This window comes from Desmodus rotundus, chromosome 12, assembly GCF_022682495.2.
Source record: "Desmodus rotundus isolate HL8 chromosome 12, HLdesRot8A.1, whole genome shotgun sequence".
NCBI classification, from domain to species: Eukaryota; Metazoa; Chordata; class Mammalia; order Chiroptera; family Phyllostomidae; genus Desmodus; species Desmodus rotundus.
In genome coordinates this window covers 38,295,340-38,318,722 of record NC_071398.1, presented here as the reverse complement: position 1 = coordinate 38,318,722, position 23,383 = coordinate 38,295,340, and the positions used below count along the sequence as shown (strand labels likewise).

Sequence of the window (23,383 nt, the reverse complement as noted above, 5' to 3'; positions counted from 1 at the left end):
CCTCTTATTTCAGGTCCAATATTAATAAGGCTTTCAATAATGATCCAAAGAATGCTTTATTTGTATCCAGCCAGTTTCCCCAATTATATTAGGCTTGGTAAGAAGAAGTGTACTTAGAAATTTGGTAAGAACAATGAATTACTTAAAAATTGTTTTGTAGAACTTTAACAAAGAGATGCTTACTAGCCTGAGTTTTTCCACAGCTGGTCAAATCCCCATGAAAAATATTATGAACAAATGAAGTTTGTTTGCTATTCCAATGACCACTTTTCAACTTCTTCCCCTTTTCCCACTTGTAAGGGCTCCAAGGATAGCCTTATTAAGGAAGAAAGTACTGTATCTAGATAAAAATACTCTAAAGTATTACAGGCTCAACAAGTTGGACTTCCAGGAAATATTCATTCACATTTTAAGAAAAGAGTGAGCAAAGATAACAGTGGGACCTTTGGCTTCCAGAGAGCCCTGGCTATGTAAGATATGTAAACAAAGCAGCTGAGTTCAATCCATGCATCTTCAAAGTGATTAAGAATATAGATAAATGGTTGGTTTTCTGCTTCATAGTTCTGTTTTAGGTATTTAAGAATTTAGCATCAAGATACATATCTCTTTCATTAAACTTGACTTCAGCGAAAAGGGAGTCACATACATATGCCTTTTTACCTAGCAATCTCACTTCTAACAAAATTTATATGCCCTTTGACCCAGCAATCTCATTTCTAGGAATGTATCACAGAGATACATTGACAAAAAATACAAAATAATGGCCCTGACCAGGTGGCTCATTTGGTTGGAGCATTGTCCCATACACCAAAAGGTTGTGGGTTCAATTCCCGGTCAGGGCACGTATGGGAGGCAACTGATCCATGTTTCTCTCTCTCTTCCTTCTTCTCTCTCTAAAATCAAAAACATACCCTTAGGTGAGGATTTAAAAAATGTAAAATAATGTGTGCACAAGGCTATTAGTGGTAGCACTTTTTGTAACAGAAAAATATTTGAAACCCAGATATCCATCAGTAGTAGACTGATTGAATAAACCCAAGGTATGGTATATTTGTGCAGTAGAGTACTTTGCAACTCTGAAGAGCAGCGGAAATGATATCTAGATAATGCTGTGGCATCATCGCCGTGACAACGTGTTCTGTAAAAAAATTAAGATGGTGGATATAATATGATAATGTGCTATCTTTTGTAAGAAAGAAGGAAAATGTAAATACAGACACTTCTGTGTGTATTTGCATATATTTTCAAAAAGAAATGATGGAAAGGTGAATTTAAAAAACCATAAAAATGGTTACTTACAGGGAAGAGAGGGAGCTCACGGGAGGGCTCAGGGATGGAGCTAAACCTCTGTGGAAATGCCTCACCATAAAGTTGGTGCCTTTGAAACCAGGCAAGTGTTTTATAAAATTTTAAAAAGTTAAACAAAAAGACATTTCTTCTTCTAGTACTCAAATTATGGTTTCTAAATACAACTTGGTAATGATAGGAATCAAGGCTCTTGAGAAATGGCTGATTCTGCATCTGGGCAGGAAATGGGGTGAGTCTGGCACATCCTGTCCTACCAGAGTTAAGGAGGCTCCCACTGGGCTACGGTGGAACTGCAAGGAACTGAAACACCAAATACGTTTAAAATCCACGAATTCATAATGATATTCAAAAACACAATCCTTGTTTATGTCCAGAGAGAGCTGGCTAAATCTGAAAATTGAAGGACTAAAGTTGCTTTTTCTGTAATAACTGTAACACAGGATCACCAAAAAATTAGTAAAGGGATGCTTCTCCATATAGTAGTGTAGGTATATGGTAGTATACAGATGTTTCTCTGTATAGTAGCTAACAAATGAAAAAGAATGATAAATTAGAAATCCCCAATTTGCAGAGCCCCTAATGAAATAATGAATCTAGGTAGCTTGCCAGATTTAGCAAATAAATTGCATGGAACAGCCCTGGCTGGTATAGCTCAGTGGATTGAGCGCAGGCCTGTGAACTAAAGGGTCACCAGTTCAATTCCCAGTCAGGGCACATGCCTGGGTTGCAGACCAGGTCCCCAGTGGGGGGCATGCAAGAGGCAACCACACAGTGATGTTTCTCTCCCTCTCTTTCTCCTCCCCTCTCTCTAAAAATAAATAAATAAATCTTTTTAAAAATTGCATGGAACATACTTACAAAATTATACTAAAATTGTATAGGACATACTTATACTAGAAATTAATTTTGTTCATCTGAATTCAAATTTAACTGAACACCCTGTGTTTGATATGGTAACTCTAGATCTACTTAGTGATCACCAATGGATGTTAACATCACTGAGATAGATGCAGAAGAATCATTTAATAAAATTAAATATCTATTGATGATTAAAAATGAAAATAGAAGGAAACTTCTTTAATACAATAATGTGCACTTACAAAAATATTATACAGGTGTATACACAAGAGCAAAATGTTGAAGGTGTTTGCCTTGTGATCAGGAGTAAAACCAGGATGTCCCTGCCATGCCTTGTATTCAGTGATGTATTGAAGAGACCAAAGGAAAGATATAAGGATGAGAAAGGGGGGAATTAAACTTACTGTTCTTAAATAATATGTTTGTGTATGTGGAGAATCCAAAGGAACCTACAAATAAATTATTAGGAAAATAGGTGGTGACTTCTGGTTCCAGACAAGACGGAAGAGAGTAATTTTTTCCAACTCTCTGCTGTCTCAAAAAACTCTGGGAACAGTACACAGACATTCCTAAGAGGACACTGGAAGGATGCAAAGAAGAAGGCAGCTAGCTAGGGATCTTAGGACTTGAGAAACAGCACAATGAACCAGCATCTCTCAACTCTGCACTCAGTGACAGGAGGTGGCCCAGGCCCAGCGGCCCCCCACTTCCCTGCAGCAGCAGAAGGCACTAAAGTAGGTGTTTTTCTCCCCCATGGGTGACACCAGCACAGATCAAGCAGGAGCCCCACTGACACCAGGCAGCACAGGAAAGTGCTCCCCACCCCTTTGTAGCAGTAATAGATGAGCCCCCTTACATGCCTTCAGCCTCCTTTGGTGTTACCAATAGGAGCTGGATGCAAGCTCCATGAGCTCTGAGCGAATTGAGCAGACAGGAATAGCTCTGCAAGGGCTCTGAGAACTGAATTGTCATTGGAACCCCTGCACACAAAACTATTCCCAGCCCTGCACACTCAACCTAAACAGGGTAGCTGCCTGTGGAAATGGAAGAGTTAAGTAAGATCCAGAGTCTCCTACCCTACTATCTAAAATTGTTACCAAACTCAAGGAGTTCACCACTTGCAGTGGGGAGGGGGGGTCTATTCAAAAATGAGATGTAGTTGTTACAAGGTAGTTTTATTTACTTGCATCAAGTAAAGGAGATGAGATTCATATCCAAAGGGTGGCTTAGCCATTGCTTATATACACTATTTGATCAATTCCATATTGATTTACTCTTTGCTCTTGGCTACTTTCTTCCAGTGTGTGTCCCTGTCAGTTCATCCTGTTTACAGCTACATGTAAAAATTACCATGCTACATTATAACATTTAGCAAGAAATAATATTTAGGATTGCCCAGACCTTGAGACCCTTGTCTTTTCTAACAAAATTTTCAGGATATAATAAAATAATCGCACATCCGACCCAAACCCAGGGGAATCACAACCTGTAAGAGAAAAGACAATCAACAGATGCTAACACTGAGAGGAATTAGATGTTGGAATTAACTGACAAAGATCTAAAGAAGCCATCATAAAAATGCCTCATCAAGCAATTACAAACACCCTTAAAACAAAAAAAAATTTTTTTAGCCCTGTATTTTCTTTATGGTTTGAATGATTGGGTCACTGTTCTAATTTCTGTTGCTAGATAGCAAACCACTTCAAACTTAGTGGTATAAAGCAACACTTACTCTGCTTACAGATTTGATGAGTTGGGAATTTAGACAGGGCACGGTAGAACTGATTTGTCTCTGCTCCATGACATCTGGGGCCTAACCTGGGAGACTAAAGTAGCTTGGGTCACTACATTTGTGGCACCTGGGCTCAGAGAGGACCATTGACTGGAATACCTGCCTCTCAGTGTCGCTTGGTTTTCCTCACGGCATGGAAGCTGTGTTCCAAGAGGAAGTGTCCCAGCAGGAAGGGTCTGGAAGAGAACCAGGCAAAACTGCATGTTGTTTATGACCCGGTACCTGAAGTAGCATCATGTCTGCCATATTCTATTGGTTAAATCAGTCCCCTTGAAACAAATTTAAAAAATAGATAATCTCACCAAAGAAATAGAAAATATAAAAAAGCCAAATGTAAATAATAAAACTGAGAACTGCAATAAAGGAAATAAAAAGGACTCAAGAACAGAGTAACTATGACAGAGAAAAGCATAAGTAACTCTGGAGATAGTCACAATATAAATAACTCAGTCCAGAAAAATCAGAGAGAATTTGACTGGAGAAACAAAACAAAACTAACTAACAAAGCCTCAGAGAACCTGCAGGACAGTTATGAAATAGTTAACACTTGTATCAAGAGTAACAAAAGGAGGGTGGGGGAGAAAATGCAGACAACTGTAACTGAACAACAATAAAATAATTTTAAAAAAAAGTAACAAAAGGAGAGAAGGAAAAGAATAGGGCTGGAAATTGATTTAAGCTTAAATTGATTAAAATTAAAAGTTAGAGAACTAGGTCTTTGAGCATTAGCTCACCTGTGACTCCAGGCATGGCACCATCTCCTCACCTAATAAACCCTGTTTTCTTGGCAGCGAACTCCTGATCATGTCTTATTGGGCTTTGATGTGTGCAGACGAACCAACCCCTTTAGACTGGTAACAATTTTGGTGCCTAACATGAGGCTGACTTTTGCCTGTGGACTTGGGGACCTGAGGCCCAGAGATTGCCATGTGTCCCTGCTTAGCAGCTGCCAGACCCATTGCCCCTGACATGGAGGCTGGACCGTGGTCTGTGACTGAGTGCCCCTGACCTACAGTGCTTTTGTTTGCAGCATAAAAACAAAGAATGGAAAAGACTGAGGATTAGAATTTGCTCTGGTTCTGGAAATTGACAATGTCTTAAGGTACCATAAAAACAAAATAAGGTAACTTGTTTTTTCTTAAACTACCTATGACTTAGAGAAATCTGGTAAAACATACCTTTAGAAGCAATATTGAAACATTTATATTTTTCCCTCTACCTGATCCCCCTAGAAGTTTGGAGGCTCTGGGTATTATTATCATGGCAATATGGTTGTTTGTGTAAATTCAATAGGAACATTTTTTATAACAGGACACAATTGGAAAGTGGTGTGTTACCAAGACTGTGACTAGAAAGGCACGTCTCAGAGAGACATGCATAGACTCTGGATGTCAACAGAAAGCTTTAAGGAATTAAGATAGACTTTGGAGGCCAATAAAAACCCCTTAGAAAAACATCCTGATACCTTACTTACAAGGTTCATAACAGTCTTTCCAGGTAAGGAGTGAAGGTTGCTTTCCTGGGAGACAACAAAGAAAGAACCTCAAGACATTTGGAGGAACCTCAAGAACCTGAGGAATTCACCCAAATCAATAGGTATTGCAGGCAAGTGCTGATGGCAACCAATTGGCTTGACTTCTCAGCCCCGAGAGGCTAATTATAGTTCAATCTAGAGATTCCTTATGAAGTTCCAGCAAAGTACTATTCTTGTCATATTCATACAAATATGACATGACTTACACAATAAATTAGTCTTTATTTAACAACCTTTGATAAAATGAGGGTGATTTTAGAGAAAAAAACTATGGTATCAATAAAAACCATAATGTCTAGTTGTAGATATTAGTCTCTAGTTCAGTTAATTGTCTTTAAAATGTTATTTTCCACCTGTAGACTGGACTGGATTGCACATTTTTTAAACGAAAGCATTTGGCTGTAGCCCTCTGACTCAGTGTTCATTTTCTCCCATCCTTTGCCTTTGAATTATTGAAAACTAAAAGTGTTTATGTTTTTTTCTGAGCCTTGCAATTTTAGACCCCAGCTAGATGGCATAATGTCACCTTTGGAGATATCATCACAACAGCTCATGCTTGGATGTTTTTGGTGACTGATACTGCATAGGCTCCACAGAGAGCTTGCCTGAGCCCCTGATGTCATCATCGGGGACATTCGGACTGAGGGCCAGGGGGATCTGTCGGACTGTCATGGCCTGCCTTCATTCCAGCAAGAATGAAGCTCTGAGCCTTTTGTGTAGAGGTACTCTCTACTGACAGTCTTAAAGACTCAGAGACTAACTTATGGTTTGCTCTGATTATTGCTTAGGGTACAGGTATCCTGGGCTACTGTTTCTTCTACCATTGCTGTAGTTTCTGTTTATAAACTGAACACCTGGAATGCCCCCTCTAAGGCTCAGAGACCATCTCAGAAGTGGTGAGCATGTCAGATTGTAAGAGCCAGAAAAGAGGGGCATGATGGGCAGGCAAAGACACTCCATCTTATGAGCTAACCCTCCCTCTTGACTGAACCTGGACCCAGCTGCCCTATTTCCCTCAAGATTGAGGAGCGATTGAAAGAAAGGAGAGAATTGTACCCATGCAGAAACTTAATTTTTTAATATGACATTTTTTCCTTTCTTTCCTTTTGATTCAAACTGGTCTCCAGCATCCGGATTTACCTATCTCTTTCTCCTTTGGGTGTCCACTCCCTTAATTATTCAGTCCTCAGGACAATGAGGCCCTGTACAACATTAAAGAAACTTAAGAACAAAGGGCCTATTAACCACAGAGACAGAGTTTTCAATGAAACTATAGATGACATCTAAGCCTCAGCTGTGTTTCAACTTCAGATCAAAGAAAGAGAAAAAAAGCCCTACTAAGCGAGGCCATGGCTGACATGAGGACCAGATGCACTGATCGGCTACCTTCTACTTTAGCACCAACCAATCAGAAGAGGCCACAACCTTGACAACCATGACCCTAAATCCCTTAGTCACCAGGATTAGTGATTATAACCCATATAGATAACCTGTCCCCTGAAAGCCATCGGGAGCCAGGTCTCCAGGCACTACTATCTCACCTGTGACTCCAGGCATGATGTCATCTCCTCAATGAATAGACCTTTACTTTTTTGGCCACAAAAAAAAAAAAAATTAAAATTACCAGTTTGTTCTTTATTCCAATGTCTCTAGTTATATTTTGCATGCTTATTTGTTTTATTGATTAGGTTCCACTTATAGGTGAGATCATATGGTATTTCTCTTTCACTGCCTGGCTTCTTTCATTTAGCATAATTCTCTCCAGATCTATCTATGCTGTCGCGAAAGGTAGGAGTTCCTTTCTTTCTGCTGCGTAGTATTCCATTGTGTAAATACACCATAGTTTTTTGAGAGGAGAGGTGGGAGGGGATAATGGGGGAAAGAAAGTGGGGAGGAACTTTTATAAAAGACACAGGGACAAAGCCAAAGGGGGTAGGATTGAGGGTGGGAGGTGGGAATGTCTGGGGTGGGGAGACAATGGAGACAACTATACTATAACAACAATAAAAAAAGAGAGAGGAATATGAAAAATAAAATAAAACAAGACAATAAAAAAGAGTTAAATTAAATTAAAAATTCAGTTCTTTCAGTATATTTCAAGAGCTAATAGCCACGTGTAGCTATTTCCTATTACATTGTGCAGAACCAAATATGGAAAATTTTCATAATCACAGAAAGTTCCATTACACAGCAGAGGTGGACATAGAAAAGATATTCTAGAGAAAAGGCAGTTAGAGAAAGAAGCAGCAGAAGAGAATCTGAGAACCACAATGTTAAAGGGGTTATTGCAGCAAACAGAACAAAGTAACACAAGATCCAGAAGAAAGCGATGTCATGGGAGCCAAGGCATTAGAAATTTTCTTTTTGTTTTACTTATTTATTTATTTATTCTTAAAAAAAAATTGTCAGGCATTAGAAATTTTCAAGGAGGAAGTGTTCACATCAAATATTAGAGAGAAGGAGCTAGAACCAAGTGACAAGTAAGAGGCCATTGGAGAGTTTAGCAAGACAGTTTTAATGCACCTGGAAGCCAGATCGTGGCGGGTGGAAGAGAGATCAGTGATAACAGAGCAGAGCACTTGTAGCAGGGCTCTCAGTTCCAAGGGGGATTTCCATTAAGTGAGAGAGCAGTTAGCCATTGTTATATAAGATAAATCAAAGAGATTAACCTCAGCTTGGGTCCTCAGCAAATGACTCACACAGAAAGTAATATTTAGATTCCAGATAAAGAGTTAGCAGATAAGTTGTGGAGAAGGGTTTGCCAAGTGGAAAGAAGTGCACGGGCAATGGCAAGGTGGACGGTGCAGGAAATGGAGCATCAAGGCTTGTGATCATCCTGCCCAGAGTGTGGAATCACATTCACTGGGACAGGGAAGCATGAAATACTCTTGCTTCCCTGAAAAGAGGAACAAGATCAAGGTTGAACCTCAGAAAGATTCGTGGCAGATCACGAAAGATGAGGGAGTTCCCCAAGAGAGTAGAGAGAGACCCCTTGTGGAATCTGGAGCATGAAAGAATGAAGTTAGAAATTGCTGGCAAATCTGAATTTAGCTGTGGAGAGTAAATTTCCTTCCAGCTGTGCACTCCGGTTGTAAAGCCTAGACAAGCCGGAGGGTTCCAGGGTTCTCAAATGGTATGGCCAGTGAAGATCTGCCCTCTGCAGATCCTGCCTGCGGGGAGAGGCCAGAAGGCTCAGATACACAGCCACCCCTGTCTGGGCTGAGAAAGGCTGCCGGGGTGGGATGGATGTGGTTTCTCTGACCGTAAGGAAGTATCCCCACAGGTTATCTATGCCGCATCAGTGGGATTTCTGAGAATGGACATGATGTGGAGTAAAGCACAGGGTGAAGCATATCCCCTCCCCCCCACACACACATCCTGAAAAGATTGAGAAGGTCCCTGAGGTGTCAAAGCCAAAACAAAAAAGATTTCCCACCACCTCCTCACTTCTCAGGACTCTGGCTGCAGACAGCAATGACAGATTTTGAAGGGGCAAGGCTTCTCTCTGGGGTCAGTGAGGGGAGACCTCAAGGCTTGAAGGAGATCAGGGGGCAAAATCACCCCTGAGACTTACCCTGATTTTTTTGTTTCTTTCTCCCGCTCATTTCTTTGAGTGTCTCAGACTACAAGAGGGGTATTTGATATAGATTTTGACACCTTGGTTTGCAATAGCTGCTTCCATCTTGAAAATCTCAACAGCTCCCTTCCTTTCTTTCCCTCAGGGACTCAGATGACCGCTCTATTCATCCTCAGACTCCTCAGGGACCCAGGCGCCCCCCTCCCCCAAGTTCTCACCCCTTGTGGATCCCCCAACCCTGCCTGTTTCTTGATAGCTCTGGCTTTTATCCAGTCTCCTGTTTACTCAACTTCATTTTCCTGGTTGACTTTGGGTCCCAGTCAACTCTGAGCCTTTATCTCTCTCTCTGGGAACCTGCCCTGGGTAGGGGGTATCAGAGCCCCCACCCAGCACGGCTGCCCCAAGGTCCAGGTCTTGGTGATAAGAGAGGAGGGGTCCTGGGGCAGCAGCTGCTTGGTGCTCCCAGGCTTTGCAGCTGTTGTTTCCAAGGGAGACTCCCCAGCAAACAGTGAGTCCCAAGTCAGGAGGAGGGGAGCAGGGCGTGGGTCAGGCCAGCCCCCTGGGAGAAGCAGACTCTATCTGAGAAAGCCCACACCACCTTTCAATGGTATTTTCTCCCTGTGTGCGACCTAGACCCATCTCCCATCCTAGGAAGGTTCTGGGGTGATGGGGGGCATAGAGTCACTCAAAATCTGCTCATCCAGTCCCTTTTCAGGGCCAAAAAACCTCCCAGAAAACAAATAATTCTCCAGGAAGTAGAACCCGGTGTCTGCGTGGAACCAGGAAATAGAAGCCTCTGACTTTCTTTGCATACAGCCCCAGCCCCCAGTTTCCAAACAGAGTAGCCTGCCTCCCACCTACAGTCCTTTAGTTTACAGTGCGTCCTCTGAAAGAGCCCAGTGAGGTTAGTTTTGATGATTCCATTGCACAGCCAAGGTCCCCAGGAGTCCCTATGGGACGGGGGTTGGGGAGGGTGAACATACTACATCTCACTCCACAGGCCTAAGTAAGGCGCTCAGATACCTCCCTATCTCAGACACCGCACCCTGCCCCTAGTGGTGCCTGGAAACAGGATGTGAGCGGCTGGGGACCGGGGATCAGCTTATAGAGACTGGGGAGCAGCCAGGACCCGGATGCAGGTCCTTTGCAATTGTTCCTGGCAGGAGCCAAAGGAAAAATCTGCAGGCAGCTTCTGTTCAGCAAACAAGATCAAGTACCATCTTCCGCCCTACTCCCCAGCCCCCATGGACCCAGGGTCTGAGGACCCTGCTCCCCAGCTGTCTCCCTCAGGGACACCACCCTTCTAGGGCTGAAGTTCCCAGCGTGATCCCAGGACACAGCCACCAGCTGTTCTCATTCCCTCAGGACCCAGGCATCCAGGCTTGCCCTCCACCCTTCACCCTTCACAGGTCTTCAGGGTCCTCATTCCTCCTGGCCCTGAGATCAGCAGCCTCCTCCAGGAAGTTGGAACCATCTGCCTGGCGTGTGGCCCAGGGTGTGGCCTAAGGAGCCAAAAAAACTCCATTATATAGCCCTGCCCAGGGGCTAACCCTGGAGCTCCAGGGACCTGCAGGTGAGAGACTGGGTTCCCTTTGGAAGTGGGACATCCGATCTCCTACTCTTGTCCCTGACTCCAGGCCTCCCCACCCTACCCCTGGACCCAATGGGCATCCAACTTCCCATCTTTGCTCCTTTCCTCCCCTCCCCACCCCACCCCCAGGCCCACTGGATATCCAGCTACCCTATACACACATACACTGGCCCTTGGATCCAGCCCACCTCCACCTTCCTGCTGCCCAGGTGGCCATTGTCCTGGGACTGGGCCCTTCTGTCCTCTCTGGGACAGTCTCCGACAAGAAGTGCAGACCAGCCTCCTATGACCCTCTCTCTTTCCCCACTGCAGACATGGGTTTCCTGCGGAGCTGGTGGACTCTCTGGGCTGGAGCAACCCTCCTGTGGGGTAAGTAAGACCGAGATCCCATTTCTTCCCTTGTTCCAGTCTGAGAGCTCTGCCTACCTTGGTCAGCACCATTATTTGTTCCCCTTCCACAAACCCCTCTCCCAATGTCACCCCAGGCTAGCTGCAATTGGAGAGAGGCCCCTTGGGCTCTCCAGAGAAGTGTGGTGGAATTCAGGTGAACACCTTATCCTCAAATTCAAGATGCCAAAACTACCACTCTCTTGGTTTTTTGCAACTCAACAAAAGTTTAGATCCTAACCCTCATTCTGCTGACTTGATGGAAAATTTCACTAAAGTCATTCTTGGAGGGTTTGGTGCCCAGTTCTTCAGGGTTATGTCCAGGACTAGGGCCTTAGGTAAAGCCAACAGACTGGGGAAAGGGTGGGACACCAGGATGGGACACCTGATCCCTTGGCCCCGTGGGACACTAAGATCCCCTTCAAGGCTCCCCTTGTTCAGCAGACACTCCTTCTGTAACTCCCACACTCTCCCCAAGAGCCTGTAGACTTCTCTCTCTCTCACTCTCTCCCTCCTTTTTCCCCTCCCCTTCCCCCCTCTCTTCTGGAGAATCTCTTCCCATTTGAGGGTGTTGAAAAGTACCTACTGCTCTCTGTTTCTTGGAGACATTTTGTCCACACTCCCATAATCCCCTCTTTCCCTTTTCCCACTTCACACTGTCCCCCTCCCCCAATTCTACTAAGACAGAAATCACAAATTGGCAACTAAATCCAGCTGCTTTGGGCCGCATAGTGGGTTGGAGATTTCACATGGAAATTGAAAAATGGTAAGATCTGGCACCAAAAAAAGGAATAAGAGCCAATAAGACATCAAAATAACAACAGGCTAAAGCTAGTAGCAACACCCCACTTTCAATGGTGTATGAATATTCCGTTTTTATAATCACCACCCAAACTCTTTCCTATTGCCTGGCACTGTCGGCATTTGAGTTTGAAATCCCTGTCCAAAGCACTCAGGCCTTTGGAAGACAAAAGTCAGAAAGGTGGGTAGGTGAAGGCTATACAAAAAAGGAGAAATGAAAGAGAAGAGAGGGGGGAAAGCTCAAGTTAATATTTAACACCTTATCCAGGCCCAGGGCAAGGGGTTACTTCTCTGATGGATAAGTGGACTCACTAGTAGGACATTTTCCCGCCACCCAAGGTTTGATCCAGGAGGCCTCAGCTGACCCCAGACACACTGGAGGGGAGGAATTCCTCACAGCCTTCCTGCAAAACAACCAGCACAGGCTTGACAAGAACCACCTCCACCTCAACTTCCTCCTCTCCAGTCTGTCAAACAGCCTTGTCTCAGTCTCCATTCTCAGACAGGCAGACGGCACCTTGCAGGATGTCACAGTGAAGCCTGGGCAGTCGGTCATGGTCAACATCAGCACCAAGGCTGAGATGATTGGCAGCGACATATTCCAGCATGCAGTGGTGGTCAAATCTGACCACACCATTTCCGTGCAGGCTATAAACACTCTAAGCCCAACACAGGGGAGGTGACACTGCTGCAGCCTGTCTGGGCCCTGGGAACTGAGTGTTTTGTGTTCACAGCCTCTAGTAACTCGGCCAAGAATGTCAAGGAGTTTGCTGTGGTGGCTGGTACACCAGGTGCCTCCATCAGTGTAAAGTTGAAGGGGGCAGTGACATTCCAGGGCAAGATCTACCTAGCCGGCAGTGTCCTTAGTGTGACTCTGAAGCCCTACCAGGTGGCTTACATACAGAGTGAGACTGATCTCTCAGGGTCAAAGGTCACAGCCAGTAGCCCTGTGGCTGTTCTCTCCGGCCACACCTGTGCCTCGAAACACACAAGCTGCAACCAGGTGGTGGAACAGCTGTTACCCACATCTGCCTGGGGCACCCACTATGTGGTGCCCCCTCTGGCCTCCCAGATCCGCTTCAATCTGGCCTATGTCATGGCCAGCCAGGTTACAAAACTGACCTACTACCATGGGAACATCAGCAACATCAGGGCTCTCCAAGAGGGTGACATGACTGAGTTTGAGGTCCGGCCATCCCAGCCACTCTACCTGTGCAGATGTGGGCATCCAAGTCCTGCTGTTTGGGGCAGGTGGCAATAGGGACAAAGTGACCTATGACACCTACCTGGTCCTGATCCCAGATGTGGCAGCCTATTGCCTTGCTTATGTGGTCAGTAGCATCCCAGGCTCTAAGGGTGTGGCCATGGTGGTGGCACTGACGAAGGCTGCTGATCAGTTGACCATGGACAGGCACAGGATGGGGGCAAGTCTCACCTGGGTAGAAGTACCAGGCAGTGAGTTCTCGTATGCCGAAATGGATCTCAACACTACTAACTTGATCCACATGAACATGGCCACTACTGACTTCAGACTGCTCACCTTAGGGCTGGTCCAGTCTGGGGGCTATGGGACAGCAGTGTCCTGCATCCAGAGTAAGTGATGGAAAATGATACCTGGCCCTATCTACCAGGTGTCCCCTTTGTGGGCTCTCTTGCCATTCCCCTCTTCCCACCCACCTGCTCCTCTGTGGCTTCTGGCTCAGCTTGGCTGTTTCCCCACCACCACCTCCAACCTCCTTCCCATCCATCCTTCCTTTCCTCAAGGCTTCCCAGACCCTCCCTACCCTCACTCCCCTCCCCACCCCAGGAACAATACTCTAAATGTTTGCCAATGGGTGTGATCCAGGGTCCCAATTAGTCAGAAGAGATAGCAGAGCATGAATCAGCATTCTAGAAGTGGTATCTGGCATCAGCACTTTGTTACTTTTGGGGAGATGTGGGGGAAGGATCCTAGGGGAGAGCCAATGTGCCAAAAGCAGGAATATTTGGGCAGGGTTGAGTCAGCAGCTTTCTACCATTTTTTTGGAAATATTTTGATATTTTAGCAACTGATACACAACTATACCAGTTGCTAACTGCAGCTCTCTCACAACTGATTTTGTAATGTTTATGCCCAAACTCAGGATGTCTAAAAGTATAATAATAATGATGCCTACCATGCTAGGGGAGTATCTCTCAATACAACAGAGACCATTCTATGTGTCTTGTACATGTTAACATAGTTCATCTCTAGGACCTGGCCTTACGTGTAACCTCAGGCCCAGCGCATTGAGAAGCTGTCCCAGGCAGGGCAGTGCTTGAGGGCACGAATGTGAAAGCCAGACTTCTGGGGTTCGTATCCTGCTTCTGCTTGTGTGACCTGAGGCATGTGACTTTACCTGTGTGGGCCTTGGTCTCCACTCCTTTAAAATGAGAATAATAGCTTCATCCCCTTCATAGGTATAATGAGTAAACATTTGTTAAGTACTTAGGGGGTACCTGGCAAATGAGCAGGGCCAAGCTGCTATTATAAACAGACAGAAGGCAAGAGCTGCTGAAAACTAGGAAGCAGAGGAGGAAGAACTGTTTCTCCATATTTGGAAACCCTCCACCTCCTCAAGCTAGGCCCCTAGACACTGGGGTTCCCAGAACTGGCAAAAGTATCCCTTCTACCGCTCTCCTCAATGGCATAAAAGCCACTCAACTTCAGAGGGTCACTTTGGGCTTGAATAGTAGAATGGGGAATAATTGGGGGAGTTCCAAACCTGGCAGCACTTCCTCTCCAAACATCTCTGTGAAGGAGGTATTATTGTCACCCCCATGTTACCAATGAAGAAACCAAGGCACGGAGAGTTTAACATTCCTTGTCCAGTGTCACAGAGGTAATTGGTTGAGCCAGGATTCTAACCCCAGCAGCCTGACTCCACCATCTTTTCCATTCTGTTGAACAATCTCTGTCTACCATCTTCTGCCCTAAGATGCCTCAGCATTTTGACCTGAGTGAGAAGGTAGGGGGGAGGGAGAAACTGGGAGAGAAAATTAACAACTTAAGATTGCCATGATTATTCCTGATGGTCCTTCCACACTACTTTCCAGTCCTTCTGGGTTGAGCTGGGTTCAACTGGGGAATCAGGAAGCCTTGGCTTTGGTCAGGCCTGAGCAGCTCTCTCCACATGAGATTCCAGACCTCAATTTCCCCACTTCTAAAATGGGTAGCTGTGAGCAAACTGCCCAAACTCTCTGCAGTGGCATTGTTCCAGGATTCCCACCCACATGGACACATTCCTAACTGCTTCTCTCTTACCACCCCTCTTCCCTCCTCAGCCCAGAGATCTGCAGAGAAGCCTTCCTGCCAAGGTGTGCGGTGTGCTCCCTCCCAGCTCTGCCAGGTGGTGGATGGGCAGGCCAGGTGTGTGCCAGGCTCCTGGGCCACCTGCCGAGCCCACAGTGACCCCCATTACACCACCTTCGATGGCCGTCGCTATGACATGATGGGCACGTGCTCATACATGATGGCAGAGCTGAACAGCGAGGACCAGACCCTGCCAGCCTTCAGTGTAGAGGCCAAGAATGAGCACCGCGGCAGCCGCCGCGTCTCTTATGTGGGCTTCGTCACCGTGCGTGCCTACAGCCACTCTGTGTCGCTGGCCCGTGGGGAAGTTGGCTTCGCCCGGGTAAGTATCCAGAGTCTTCAGAGTTTAATGCCCATCAGTTAGAAGGAAGATGCAAAGCCTGGGTATCAGGCCCCCAACCTGAGCCCTTTGTCATGGGTGGAGGGTGCAAGAAGTGGGCCCAGGGAGTGGGGCCTGGAAAAAAGGAATTTGAAAATCCAGGGCAGAACCTTAAACCCCTTTTGTACTGTGCTTCAAAAAATGTTAAAAGTGCCCAGAGATATGGTTAGGCAAAAAGTTTATGCCAATGTGGTTTGTAATAGCAAAAACAAAACACAACAAAATAAAGAAATGGAGAAAAAAAGAAAGAAAACAAATTATCCCAAAATGGGGAATTTCTTAAGTGACCAAACACTAAGTTTAGTGAGCACCTACTATATGCCAGATTTGTTTCTTAGCATTTTTTAGGTATCAATGCACTTAATTTTCACAGCAATCTGTGGGGTAGGTATTATTATTATTATTATTATTATTATTATTATTATTATTATCACTTTCAGATGAGGAAACTGAAGTCCAGAAAAATGAGTGACTTCTGACAGGCCTCAAGCTATGAGCAATAGAGCTGGGAACACAGGCAGGGTGGCTCCTAAGTCCTGATTCTTAACCTCTAGATCCTTCTGCCTCTGGGAAATGGGTTGCTACTCAGTCAGTACAGTAAGAGCCTAGAGCAATTATTCCCTTTTCCCCACCATGTTATTATGAAAATGTTCAAACATCTGAAAAGTTGAAATCGCTGTGCAGTGAACAACCTTATACCAATCACCTAGATTCTAAACATTTTACTATTCCTGGTTCATCACACTCGCACCATCGGCTCATCCCTCTGCCCATTCAACAATCACTCTTATTTTTTTAAGCACTTCAGAGTAAGTTGCAGATACCAGTATATTTCACCCCTGAAGACTTCAATATCCATATCATAACTGGAATACAATATTTTACACTTCTTATTGCTTACTTTTGAAATAAAATTTATACATAATAAAATCCACAAGCCTTAACTGTACAGTTCACTGATTTTTGACAAACCTGCAACCCAAACCTGCATTAAGATACACTGTGGATAATTCCCTCACGTCCCTTCCCCAACAACCCCCGACCCACCCTAGATGCAGTCACAGTTCTGATTTTTTTCCCGCCACAGATTAGGTTTGCCTATTCAAGAACTTCATATTAATGGAATCATCGAGTATAAGAATCTTTTTGTATAAGGCTTCGTTTGTTCAGCATAATACTTTGGAGGTTTTTCCATGTTGCTGCAATTGATTTTTTTAAATAAGTCTTCACATAGCTCAAAACAAAGAAGGCACGTTGTGAGAGAGGGGTCTTGTTTCTAGCCTCTCTTCCTCTAACCTTTCTCCACCCCCCACGAGGCAGGACTTTTAGTGATGCCTTGGGTGTCCATGAAGGGTTTCTTTATGCCAATACGAGCAACCAGAAACATACACCTTCACCTCTCCCTTTTCATAGCAAAGCGCATGGTACTGTATGCTGTCTTTTGCACTTTGCATTCTGCACTGAACCATACATTCTAGAGCTGTTTCCAAATCAATGGGTAGGGAGCCTGGCCTTCTTTCTTATAGCTGCATCCCTCTCCATTGTATGGGTGCGTTGCAGTTCATTTAACTGAGTCCCCTGTAGATGGACACTTTGTTCTTGAAGGCAAACAAGACTGCAATGAATATTCTGACACTTCCCTCATTTTGTGAGTGTGCAGGTGGATCTGTGAGCTTCACAGCCAAGTGCATTAGAGTTGGTGTTCTTGAGATCCAGAGGGATTGAGCACAAAATCAGGGGACTTCAAATCCTTGAGATTACATGCAGAATTTTGTACATGCTGTGCAGTTATTCAGGGAGAGGGTCCATCACTTTTGTCAGTGACTTGACAAAGGTTTAGAGCTTCTGGTAGAATCGTGGCAGGATGTCCACAGGATGTTGTAAGGAGAGCAGAGGACTTCATGAAATGATGACATCAGCGTGGTCTTATTATCTTTTTAAATATAAATGTATTTAAAGGTAGAAGAAAAATCTGGCAAGATTTATAAATGTGCATGAGTGTGTGTCTACAGCAATTTGGGTGGTTCATCTTTTCTCAGCTTATACACATTTTGTAAGTTTTCTGTAGTGGACAAATATTACTTGTACCATTTAAAAATGGAGATCACTACTCCCGGGGAGAGATAGACTTGAAGAATGGTCCCTGGACTGGGAGCCTACAAGTGTGGGGCCTCAGGCTGTCTTAGTCACTGTTGTGTCCACAGCACTGCCTGGCACAGACCTGGACACACAGTAGGGCTCATGGATGCCTTGCTGACTGACAGATGGACTGATCTAGCATAACTTCAAACCATCGCTCATGCTGTTTACTCTATCTATTACTCCATTTTCATACTCCATCCTCTTGGCTAAGATGAACTTGTGTAGAGAAAGAATAAGAAAGAGATGCTCAAGAAGAGGAAATGGGTCCAGGGGACAGAGACATACTCTTTATCTTCTGGCTGAACCCTCTCTCCTCTGGGACATTTGCAAAGGAACACCCTTCCCTGTCCCTATTTTCATGATTCTTTGTTACTGATCTTTTACAGCTCAGCTCAGCTGTCACTTCCTCCAGGAAGCCTCCCCTGACCTGCAAGTTTGGGTCTAGCCCATTTTTTAGGCTCCCGCAGCCTCCTGTGCCTCTACTACTCCAGCCTTGCCCATTCTGATGTGTCACTGTCTAGTGACAGGTCTGTCTCTATTATTGGACAGGAGACCCGTGAGAGCAGGGTCAGGGTTGTCTTAATCATCCCCAGATCTCCGTGATCTCCCCGCCCAGGCCAGGAGGGTGAGTGCCCAGTGAGTGTTTATTTAACACAACAGTGCCTTCATTCCCTCACTGAGCACTTGCTGTTGCACAAGGCACTGTTCAAGGCACTGGGGGTGAAGCAGGGATCAGAGCAGGCAAAGATCCCTGTTTTCATGGAGCTCACAGTCTATGGAGCTAGATAGACCGTACATGCAAATGATATTTTAGAAAGTGAGAAGCTGTAGGAACAAAATGGAACAGAAAAGGAGTGAGAAGTAGGAGTGAGGGGAATGAGAAGCCATATAAAATAAGGTGGTCAGGGATGGCCTCCCTGAGATGGTGACCTCTGAGCAAAGCTTTTGTAAGAGGCGAGGAAGTAAGTGAGCCACGTGGCCACAGGGACAGCAACAGCGAAGATCTCGAGGCTTGGCTGGTGGCAATAACAGGAGGGAGGAACCTACTGCAGCTAGAGCAGGGAAGTGAGTAGGAGGAGATGAGGAGCTGAACGCCAGACCACACAGGTTCTGACCACTCCCCTCCCTCCTTACCCCTCTGCAGATCGACAACCAGCGCTCGCTCCTGCCTGCCTCACTGGCCAACGGTCGCCTGAGTGTGTACCAGAGCGGGATGCGGGCCATAGTGGAGCTGGACTTCGGGCTGGTGGTCACCTACGACTGGGATAGCCAGCTGGCACTGAGCCTGCCTGCTCACTTCCAAGACCAGGTGTACGGACTATGTGGCAACTATAATGGCAACGCCACTGACGACTTCCTCACACCTGATGGGGAGCAGGCTCCTAACATTGAGGAGTTTGCCAGTAGCTGGAAGCTGGATGATGGGGACTACCTGTGTGACGATGGCTGCCAGAGCAACTGTCCCTCATGCACCCCAGACCAGGCCCAGCACTATGAGGGTGACCGTCTCTGTGGCATGCTGACCAAGCCCAATGGCTCCTTTGCTGCCTGCCATGATGCCCTGAACCCCCAGCCCTTCCTGGAGGATTGTGTGTACGACCTGTGTGCAGTCAACGGGGATCGGTCCAGCCTGTGCCGTGGCCTCAGCGCCTATGCCCAGGCCTGTCTGGAGCTCGGCATCTCTATTGAGGACTGGAGGTCACCATCCAACTGCCGTGAGTGATGCCCTGGTCGGAGCTGGGAGCACATGGAGGGAGGCAGGGGACACCTTACCTCTGCTCAACATCTGAACCCTTACTGTGGTACAGCCTGGAGCTAGATCATGTCAGGGACAGGGGGATGGCTGAGATGGCCAGGCTGTGCTCACAGTGAGCCCGAGGTTGAGGCAGACATCATCTGACAGCGACAGTCTGGAGGGGCCACAGCTGGGCTGGGGGAGGCACAGGCAGAGTGGTCACAGCCAAGATGGGAGAAGTCAAAAAAGCCTGTGGGACACTAAAGAAGCTTCCAGACTCAGCCTCCGGGATTAAGAAGGAATTATTAGAGAAAGGGATGCTCAATCTGCAATTCATAAGAGGACTAGGAACTCGACAGGAAAAGGGGAGCAGGAAACAAGTTCCAGGCTGAAAGAAGGACAGGTGCTAAGTTTGGCCTGAGAGGTCATCTTCAGAGTCCCGCAGCAGATATGTGACCATTTCTTCATCTATAGCCCTTCCATGACTCCCTGATGTCCTCTGGATAAAGTCTAAGCTCCCCAGGCAGGTGTCCATTCCCTTAATCATTCTTTCACCCATTTATTCATTCATTCAACAGGCATTTCCTGAGCCCTTATCTGGTCCCATCCCCATGCTGGTGATGGACACCCACCTGTCCCTGCCCCTGTGAGGCTCCCAGAGAAATGTTCAGGAGGCAGAAAGGCCAGAAGGGAGGGAGGAGAGGCATCCAGGCTCAGGCTCAGGCCCAAGGCTTGAGACAGACCCTAGAGGGGGAATACATCTGGAGGAGACACTGAGCCATTTGAAGTTTGTCTTGGTCACTGCTGTGGTCTCACTGCCCAGTTCTCACCCCTTTCACCAGAGTTCCTAATGCCTGATGCAGAAGGAGAAACCAGCCAACAAGTTCATTTATCCACTGGTCCAGGCCCTGTCCTTGGTGCTGAGGACTGAGCTACAATTGAGGCAGACCTGGTACCCTCTCTCACAGAACTTATAAACTATTTGGAAGACAGATAGTAAGCAGTAAACCGTGGAGTATCTTCAGAGAGAAAAAAAAATAAAGTTCATGTAGTAAGAGCAATGGGATGCTCATGAAGAAGGTGCTCAGGGAACACCGTTCTGAGGAGGTGACATTGGGGCAGAGACTGGGAATAAGGCAACAGAGTCAGCTCATAATAATAATAATAATAATAATAATAATAATAATAAAGGTGCTTAGTTGGTGTCTCTACACAGATGAACTCATTTACTCCTCAGAACAACCCTGTGAGGTCAGTACTATTATTATGCCACTTTACTGGTGGGGAAACTGAGGCACGGGGTGGTTGGAATCATTTGCTCATGACCACACAGCTAAGAAGGGAGAGCCAGCATGTGAACCCATGCCATCTGGGTTTCTGTAGCCTTCTCTTAACCACAAGCTGCACTGCCTTCCTAGGAAAGGTCAACACAGGCAGAGGGAACAGTCAGAGCCAAGGCCCTGAGCTGGGAGTGTGGGCACCAGCAAGGATGCCGCTGTGGCTGCAGCAGAGTGAGCCAGAGGGAGAAAGAGAGGAGGATGGAGAGGTCATGAGGGCAGGTGGTGTGGGGCCTCACAGGCCACCAGGAGGACTCTGGCTCTTACTCTGAGCAAGAAGGAGCCACAAGGGGGCTCTGAGCAGGAGAGGGATGTCATCTGATTCAGGTGTTCACAGGGCCCCTCTGGCTGCGAGTGAGGAACAGATGGTAGGTTGGAGAGGAGGGGGCACCGGAGGAGAGCAGGCAGGAGGCTGCTAGGATGGAGAGGACCAGGGTGCGGATGGTGGTGAGAGAAGGGGGCAGATTCTGGGTAGATTTCGAATATGGAGCCCACAGGATTTACTGACAGATCTGTTGTCCAGGGAATGAAGGGAGGAGGGGTCAACTGTGTCTCAGAGGCTGGGGGCCTGAGTGCCTAAAGAATAGAAGTGCCTTGAACTAGAAGGGGGTCTCTGAAGGAGGAGCAGGGTTCGGGGAAGGAAGTCTTGGCACGTTTCCCACGGAGCCTGCCTCGAGGGACCCACTGTGCTGGCCTGACCCGGTCCCTGTCTCCCTGCAGCCCTGTCCTGCCCGGCCAACAGCCGCTACGAGCTCTGCGGCCCCGCCTGCCCTGCCTCCTGCAATCCTACGGCTGCGCCGGCCAACTGTTCCGAGCGCCAGTGCGTGGAGGGCTGCACTTGCCTCCCGGGCTTCGTGGCCAGTGGCGGCGCCTGTGTAGCAGCCTCATCCTGCGGCTGCACCTACGAGGGCCGCCCCCTGGCGCCAGGCCAGCAGGTGTGGGAGGACGAGCAGTGCCGGCGTCGCTGCACCTGCAACGGCGGGACCCATCAGGTGAGCTGCAGTGACACTCAGGGCTGTCCCGCCGGCGAGCGCTGCCGCGTCCAGAACGGCCTCCTGGGTTGCTACCCTGACCGCTTCGGGAGCTGCCAGGCGTCTGGGGACCCGCACTACGTGACCTTCGATGGCCGGCGCTTCGACTTCATGGGCACCTGCACCTACCTGCTGTCTGGCTCCTGCGGCCAGAACGCGGCTCTGCCCTCCTTTCGGGTACTGGTGGAAAATGAGCATCGGGGCAGCGCGACTGTGAGCTACACGCGCGCCGTGCGCGTGGAGGCCCGTGGCGTGACGGTGGCGGTGCGCAGGGAGCATCCTGGGCAAGTGCTGGTGAGGAGCAGTACCCACGGCCGGGTGGAGCGGAGGAGCAGAGTATCCCTCCAAAAGAGTGGGTGGGGCTGTTAGAAGACGCGAGGCAGGTGATTGAAGCCAGGGTCAGCAAGCAGGGCCCCGCTGCCCGTCCCTGGCTGTGTGACCGGCTCTCAGGGGGTCCTTAGTTTGTCCTCTGTCAAATGTGATAACAAGAGGGTGCCTAAAGTGGAAGCCACTTCACAGGGTGGTTGTGGGAATTTGACCAGTTAATATTTGTAGGGTGTTTTAAAAAACCCTTGATACCCAGTAAATGTTGACTTAATATTGTATTGATATGAACCCTCTAAAGTTATAGATTTGTGCATTTTCTGAAAGATGATTGATTTTCAGATAGTAAGGTGACCTGTAAAAGGTCAGAAACTAGAGGTGCTTGTTTTGGGGGAGTGGGTGGGGGAGAGCCCAAACAATGGCAGGTTTCTGGGCAGAGGGTTCTCAGATGTCCCACCACCCAGCAGAAGTCAAGAACCACTGATTTACTCTTTAAAAATAAAAACCGTGGGGTTGTTGTAAGATTCACAGCGTTAGTTAAGAATTATTACTGAGCAGTTTGGGACAGTGGCCCTTGCTTTCAGGGGGAAGATGAATTGGAAATGGAAAACAGAGAGAACTTTGCATATGCCAGGCACTGTGCTAAACCCTTTGCAGTCCTTAACTCTTCATCCTCAGAACGACCTTGGAGTAAGGGAAATTCTGCCCATAAAGCCTCGTGTTTGACATAGAGAAGCTCCCTGATAAAGAGGGGACATAACTGTTAATATTGACATCCCCACCTCTTTGGGATGACATTAAAGCTGAGGTTTGAATAATAATAGCCAACATATATTAAGTTATTTCTATGTATAAAATGCTTGACCTATAGTAACTCATTTAATTTCTACAACAACTTTGTGAAACAGCTAATCTTGTTAGATGAGGACACCGAGGCCCAAAGAGGTTGTCACTTGTTCAAGGGCAGATGGCCAATGAGTGGCAGACACAGGATTTGAAGCCAGGCAGTCTGTCTCCAGAGCCCATACTCTCAACCACTATCTTCTATTGCCTCTCCTGAAAACAGGGATGGAACAGGCAGGGAAATAAGTGGATGGAAGGGTGTTCCTGCTTGAAGGAACAGCAAGTGCAAAGGCTTGGAGGCAGGAACAAACATGAAGGGCAGAGGAACAGCATGGAGGCCAGTGGGACTGGGATGGAGGGAGAGAGGAACGAGCGAGGTGGGGATGATGTGGAGGATGGCTATAACAGAAGCT

At 46.8% G+C, this 23,383-nt stretch overlaps 1 protein-coding gene across 1 annotated transcript in view; it reads left to right on the top strand.

Annotated features, from left to right (window-relative positions):
* The first annotated feature begins 10,553 nt into the window (after positions 1–10,553).
* Positions 10,554–23,383, top strand: part of FCGBP (Fc gamma binding protein) — a 39,259-nt gene continuing 26,429 nt past the window's right edge. Inside the window, exons 1-5 of the mRNA XM_024577452.4 lie at positions 10,554–10,642; positions 10,973–11,029; positions 15,152–15,501; positions 18,845–19,415; positions 21,493–22,097. Of these exons, the coding sequence (XP_024433220.2) occupies positions 10,975–11,029; positions 15,152–15,501; positions 18,845–19,415; positions 21,493–22,097 (1,581 nt within the window). The 5' untranslated portion in view covers positions 10,554–10,642; positions 10,973–10,974. The remainder of the gene's footprint in view (positions 10,643–10,972; positions 11,030–15,151; positions 15,502–18,844; positions 19,416–21,492; positions 22,098–23,383) is intronic.